The 7,142-nt window shown below is 34.5% G+C and overlaps 1 protein-coding gene across 2 annotated transcripts in view; it reads right to left on the reverse strand.

The window, feature by feature from the left end:
* cyp4f3 (cytochrome P450, family 4, subfamily F, polypeptide 3) overlaps nucleotides 1-7,142 on the reverse strand; it is a 14,981-nt gene that overhangs the window by 2,149 nt on the left and 5,690 nt on the right. For both annotated transcript variants that reach the window (XM_016288928.1, XM_016288929.1), the window contains exons 4-12: nucleotides 6,598-6,651; nucleotides 5,880-6,007; nucleotides 4,418-4,536; nucleotides 4,057-4,345; nucleotides 3,151-3,217; nucleotides 2,949-3,078; nucleotides 1,543-1,676; nucleotides 1,377-1,441; nucleotides 405-487 (exon numbers count right to left, since the gene is read on the reverse strand). In XM_016288928.1, the coding sequence (XP_016144414.1) occupies nucleotides 405-487; nucleotides 1,377-1,441; nucleotides 1,543-1,676; nucleotides 2,949-3,078; nucleotides 3,151-3,217; nucleotides 4,057-4,345; nucleotides 4,418-4,536; nucleotides 5,880-6,007; nucleotides 6,598-6,651 (1,069 nt within the window). The remainder of the gene's footprint in view (nucleotides 1-404; nucleotides 488-1,376; nucleotides 1,442-1,542; nucleotides 1,677-2,948; nucleotides 3,079-3,150; nucleotides 3,218-4,056; nucleotides 4,346-4,417; nucleotides 4,537-5,879; nucleotides 6,008-6,597; nucleotides 6,652-7,142) is intronic.

Genomic DNA, 7,142 nt, shown 5'->3' on the forward strand with positions numbered 1-7,142 from the left:
GTGTGTGCGTGTGAGTGAGTGAGTGAGTGTGTGTGTGCGTGTCTGAGTGTGTGCGTGTGAGTGAGTGAGTGAGTGAGTGAGTGAGTGAGTGAGTGAGTGAGTGAGTGAGTGAGTGAGTGAGTGAGTGAGTGAGTGAGTGAGTGAGTGAGTGAGTGAGTGAGTGAGTGAGTGAGTGAGTGAGTGAGTGAGTGAGTGAGTGAGTGAGTGAGTGAGTGAGTGAGTGAGTGAGTGAGTGAGTGTGTGTGTGAGTGAGTGAGTGAGTGAGTGAGTGTGTGTGTGCGTGTCTGAGTGTGTGTGTGAGAGAGTGTGTGTGTGTGTGTCTGAGTGTGTGCGTGTGAGTGAGTGAGTGAGTGTGTGCGTGTGAGTGAGTGAGTGAGTGAGTGTGTGTGTGTGTGTGTGTGTACCTGGGTCCTGCTGAGAAGGGAATGAAAGCGTGAGGCGAGCGTCCGTGTGAGTTCTCCGGGTCGAAGCGCATGGGGTCGTAAACCTGCACAGAGAAAAGCTCATCGATAACTCATCCATTCACTGCAGATCAGAGCCGTGCTGCTCAACTAGTGCGTCACCACCAAAAACACACCTCAGGTCTGCTTGGATAATAAAATGCCAACGATTTATTTCAGTATCATTAAGATAATATTAGTATTTGTATTAATATTTTGAATTATTTTATCTGTTTTCATTTTAGTAATTTGTTTTTATTCTTTTTTTTAATTTTTATTATGTCTACATAATTTTTATTAATATTTTATTAATTTTAGTTACTTTAGTACATCAAGTAAAACTCAATGAAAATTAGAAATGTTACCTTGGTAACTAGCTGAAATAATTGTTTTTATATATCAATTTTTTTTCAGTTGAAGTTTTTTTTGGGTTTTGGTTTTAGTTAATAACCCTGAAATGCAACTAAACATATAATCATGCAGTGTTATAATAACAAAATAAACAAATGCATTAGGTTTTAAAAGGAGGTGAATTATATATTTAGGTATATATTTAGCTCAGTGCAGTGTTGTTATCATTAAATAAAAACTAGTACTCTTAAACATTTTCATTAATTGAAATAAAAATAAATTACATAAAATATAAATATTAAATTAAATACTGATACTAGAAAATTAAATAAGTTGCCTTGGAAGTTAACTGAAAGAAAATAATTGAATTTATTTGTTATTATAATTATGAATAATACAAAAATAATATAAATTAAAATGTAAATAATAAATACATGATTTGTTTCATTAATGTAACTAAAAATGCAACTAGACATAAAAAAATTAAATTGAATAAAAACATCAAAATGACTAAAAATAAAGTAAAATTAAACTCGAAAAAAAAACTTAAAATATTAATAAATACTAACAATAAAGTCCACTCACCTCTGGATCAGGCCAGACTTCAGGGTTTCGATGGACACCATAAATACTGATCAAACAGAGACTTCCTGCAGACAGACAAACGCAGCAGTGTGAAGCTCATCATCATGATGCAATGCTTCAGCAGTCGTAGTGTGTGTGTGTGTGTGTGTGTGTGTGATGCTCTGACCCTGGGGAATGATGCAGTCTCCGGGCGTCTTCATGTTTTGTGAGTAGTAGCGGGTGAGCGCCAGAACGGGCGAGTGAAGCCTCAGACTCTCCTTGATGCACATAGTGGTGAAGGGCAGGTGACTCAGATCCTCCCTACACAGAATCACAGTTAGTGCGCTAGTACTTTATTCCAAACATGCCCGTTCCCTGCTGACCTTCATAATAACACACTACCACACCACTCTTACTACATCTGCAGTATGATGTCTGAGCGCAGTATGCATAGATGATGTGCTACGTCTGTCAAAATGTGCAGTATACAACTATTCAGAAACACTGTGTCCCACGATGCAATGTGCTTGACTTGACCTTCATTTCCAGTGTGATGCGTGTCCGAAGGTCATTTTTAACATCTATCTCCGTCTCTCTCGCTCTTTTTTTTTGTGTGTGCAAAATAAGCATATTGATTTCTGAGATTATAATTGGATGCATTTAAAAAATATTAATTTTTGGACTATTTTAGTTTTATTTAATTGCAATTTTAAAACAAGATTGAACAAAACAGTTTATTTATTAGTTTTACAAAAAATCTGTTAAAAATGCTAATTTAATTTATTAACATATGAGATTATAAGTGGATGCATTTAAAAATGATTTATTATTGTATTGTTTTGTTTAATTTAACTGCATTACTAATCAGTTTTACATATATTTATTTCTTCAATTTAAAAATTATTTAGTAATTTATTGTTTTATCTTAACTACATTTTAAAACAGTTTTTTTTACAGAAAACTATTAAAAATACAAAATATTTATTTTTGACATTATAATTGGATGCATTTAAAAATGATTTATTATTTGACACATTTATGGTTTTATTTAACTGCATTTTAAAAGATGAATTTACTGAATGTGTCTTTTTATTTTTAATTTAATGTTTTATTTTAACTACATTTTAAAACTTACAAAATATAATAATAATAATACATAAAAATGCAAAATAACCATATTTATTTCTGTGATTATATAACTGGATGCATTTTATTATTTGACAAATTTATGGTTTTATTTTAAAACATGTATTTCAGATATATCAATTTAAAAATGATTTAGTAATTTATTGTATATTTTAACACAATTAATAAGCAGTTTTAAATTCCATTTTCGTGTTTAAATTATTAAATTGATGGCTGGTTCCTTCATTTTATTTTGATGTGTCCTAGATTATAGCATGCTACTCGCTGAATTAAACACGATGTCATGCGACAACAATGTATCATACAATTGTTTATGTGTTGTAGAATAAAAATGCATATGGTTCCACATACTATTTCTCTAAAATAGTATGCAGTAGAATGTGTGCAGTGTGCATGCAGTAAGAGTCCTGTTTGATTGATCGTTATTCTGAAGTGAGTTGCTCTGACCAGCTGAGGTCGTGTTCGTCTCCGTCTGGCAGCACTGATCTGATTTCAGCTCGACAGCGCTCCTGATGATCCTGATGCATTGCCAGGTTGTAGAAGATCCAGGAGAGGGCGCTGGCAGTGGTGTCGTGACCTGATGAAGACGACAGTGATGCTTCATCATCCAAACACACACAGAACCAATGAATGTGAGCGCTAGACTCACCGGCAAACATGAACATATCTGCATGAGCCTGGATCTCCTCGTTCGTGAGTCCCTCGCCGTTCTCATCCTGAACATGAGAAAAATAATACATCAACTTCTTCACACTGGTGGCCAAAACTTGGAAGAATTAAGATTTTTAAGTGTTTCTGAAAGAGTCTCTTCTGCTCACCGAGACTGCATTTATTTGATCAAAAATACAGTAAAAATGTGAAATATTATTATGATGTAAAACAGCTGTTTTCTATGTGAATCTCTGTTAAACTGTAATGTATTTCTGTGATGCGCAGCTGTATTTTCAGCATCATTCCTCCAGTCTTCAGTGTCACATGATCTTCAGAAATCAGTATAATATGCTGATCTGCTGCTCGAGAAACAGTTGTGCTGCACAATATTGTTATGTAAACTGTGATAAATTACCATTCAGAAGCTTGGGGTAAAAAAAAGAAATGAAGTTTTATTCATTAAGGACGCATTAAAATGATCAAAAGTGACAGTAAAGACATTTATAATGTTACGAAAGATTTCTATTACCAGTAAATGCTGTTCTTCTGAACTTTCTGTTCATCTGTGAATCCTGAAAAATAAAATGCATCACAGTTTCCACAAAAATATTGTGCAGCACGACTGTTTTCAACATTGATAATAATCAGAAATGTTTCTCGAGCAGCAGATCAGCATATTATACTGATTTCTGAAGATCATGTGACACTGAAGACTGGAGTAATGATGCTGAAAATACAGCTGCGCATCACAGAAATAAATTACAGCTTAATATAGATTCACATAGAAAACTGCTGTTTGACATCATAATAATATTTCACAATTTTACTGTATTTTTGATCAAATTAACGCAGTCCTGCTGAGCAGAAGATTTAGTGAAAGTAGCCGTTGTTTATAAACACTTGCTTTTGACAGCAGCAGTAAATCAATGAGATCCGTGTCTTTTTTCTTGTAGCCTCCAGTGTATTCCAGGTTTTCCGTGCGGTTCTTTGCAGGCCCCTGCTGGTCGAGTTGGGAACGGCGTTCTTGCACGATTTTAGCCGTGAACTGATGCACGATGTTGCACGCCTTGCGAAAGCGCCGTCCCGGTTCGGAGCGCCAGTACAGCCAGTCCCAGTGATACGGAAGGTAATGCTGCCTCTGAACCAGCAGTTTGGACAGCTCCAGAATGGCTGCGATGTATTCACTGGGTTTCCTGAGAGAGAGACAGACGTGAGTTTGCGAGTGAGATTTGTTGTATTGGTGTATGATGTACAGACTCACTCACCCCTGGCAGTGACTGTCACAGCTGAAGGTGCATTTGAGCAGACTGTCCAGCGTCATGGAGCTCATGTGCTCAAACATATCCAGACTGTCCTGCTCCTCAGCCAGCAGGCGCCATTTAGCCTGAATCACACAACAAACACAAACCGCTGATCATCACACTTCAGTTCAGACACACACACATCCGCGTGAAAACACAAATGCTATTGTGATGATGACTGCTGATGGCTCTCCTAAAAATAGGAAGAAAAGATGCACAAAAAACCCTCCAAAAAAACACACGTCCAGGTCGCAATTTCACAAAAGGAAACGAGAAATAATATTTTGCTTAGAGAATATGAAGCACATTTTAAGAACATTAAAATACTGTATTGGGAATCTGGGGAATATTTTAATAAATTTGCATGAAAATAATGTCACAATCGGGGTTATTATAGTTAAATAAACTAAAATAAAATAAATAAATACATACATTTTTGTAATGATAACTGAAATAAAGTAAAATATAAAAAAGTTGTAGTTTAAGTTGAATACTAAAATAACTAAAACAAATAAAAATAAATAGCCATATTTTTTAATAAAATAATAAAAAGAAAAGCTGATTCAAAATACTACCAAACACTACAATAAATAATGTTAACTGAAATAAAGTAAAATATAAAAAAGCTGAAAACTAATAATAATAATAAAAACTAAATAGCCATATTTTAACAAACAAAAATAAAATAACTAAAAAGAAAAAACAACAATATTACTAACACTTTAACTCAAATTAAACTGAAACAGAGTTCTTATAACGAATTAAAACTAAAACTATAACAAAACATTTCACTACTTGAAATAAATTAAAATGTAAATAAAATATAAAAAAGCCTCAAATTAATATTTTTTTCAGCTAGTTGCCACTAACTAAAAATAAAAACTATATAGACATTTAAAAAAAAAAAAAAAAAAGACCAAACAAACTAAATTGCTAAAACCTTAGTTTGAAATAAAATAAAAAGCCGATTTAAAATACTACTAAACACTACAATAGTCTCTTAATGATAACACTGGAATGGAAACAGAAAAAATAATGTATTTCCTCATTTCATTCTCTTGATTTTGCAGTGAAATCATGACCTGGAAGTGTTTTGTGAGATTCACTCTGTATTGTTCCCTGTTCTCAGATGAATATCTTGAGTGCTTCAGCTGCTGTGATAAATGTGATAAAACTCATTGTGGCTCAGCGGTTGGCTTGTGTGCAGTCGGTTGGCACTGCCAATGCAAACACTGTATCTGTGAGATGTGTGAAACTGCACGAAACACACAAACATCAGGAAATTCACAGTAGATTATCATTACAAAATCTGCAGCTTTGCAGCGCTGTGCATCCTCACATGCACAAAAGATTAATGCAATTAAGTGCGACTAGAGATTTATGGTGTTGACAATCTATAAATGTAGATTTTAAATGTTTGACATACATGCATGATGTTGGTGGACTGGTTGAATATGTGAACATATTTTTTGAGGATGTCGAAGTGGAAAGCAGGAGTCAGAAGTCGTCGATGGCGTGACCATTCCTGACCGTTCTGCAGCAGAAGACAATGGCCTGGAAAACACACAGGAAGTGCTTTATACAGAGAGAAACTTACTGTTTAAAGGTTTAGGGTCGGTTACACTTTTTAATGTTTTGAAAGAGCCTCTTCTGCTCACCGAGGCTGCATTCATTGGATTAAAAATACAGTAAAAACAGTAAAAATGTTAAATATTATTAGAATTTAAAACAGCTGTTTTCTATGAGAGTATCTGTTAAACTGTAATTTATTTCTGTGATAAAACCTGTATTTTCAGCAGTCTTCAGTGTCACATGATCTTCAGAAATCATTCTAATATGCTGATCGAGGAACATTTCTGATTATTATCAATGTTGAAAACAGTCGTGCTGCACAATATTTTTGTGGAAACTGTGATGCATTTTATTTTTCAGGATTCACAGATGAATCGAATCTTGCATCTTGTGTAACATTATAAATGTCTTTATCGCCGCATTTGATCAATTTATTGTGTAAATGAATAAAAGTATTAATTTCTTTCAAAACAAATTGTAACTGACCCCAAACTTTTAAGCAGTACTGTAATTCTTGCATAATATTTAGGACAGAGAGTGTGTGTTCAGATGTGTGTTTGGACATCACTTACCCAACCAAGGTTTCATAAACCCATAAAAGATCTTGTCTTTGAAAGTAATGTTTGCTGCCAGAACAAATATAAAGAGTTTAATGTTATTACAACACTGAATTCATAGCGACCGATGATCTTTTACACACTAGTGATGTGATTTGTGAACATTAAACAGCGACTGCTGCAATAATTCATGTGACTCACAGCAGAAACACTCGCCTCAACCTTCACACAGACACCCGAGATGAACTTTTGGGAATATTTCACAATGACTCAGCAGGTCATTGAACAGAGATTTGATGTACATTCTGTTTGGTTTTTATGGGTTGTATTTAAATTTTAAATGTGCTGAAAATGTGCTCACCTTCAGTTCATCTGAGATCAGGATGAGTTTGTTTCTTCATCAGGTTTGGAGAAATGTAGCACTGCATCAGTGTCTCAGCAATGGATGCTCTGCAGTGAATGGGTGCCGTCAGAATGAGAGTCCAAACAGCTGATAAAAACATCACAATAATCCACAGCACTCCAGTCCATCAGTTAACATCTGGAGAAGACAAAAGCTG

Source organism: Sinocyclocheilus grahami, unplaced genomic scaffold (assembly GCF_001515645.1).
Source record: "Sinocyclocheilus grahami isolate Dianchi unplaced genomic scaffold, SAMN03320097.WGS_v1.1 scaffold236.1, whole genome shotgun sequence".
In the NCBI taxonomy this organism is placed as follows: domain Eukaryota; kingdom Metazoa; phylum Chordata; class Actinopteri; order Cypriniformes; family Cyprinidae; genus Sinocyclocheilus; species Sinocyclocheilus grahami.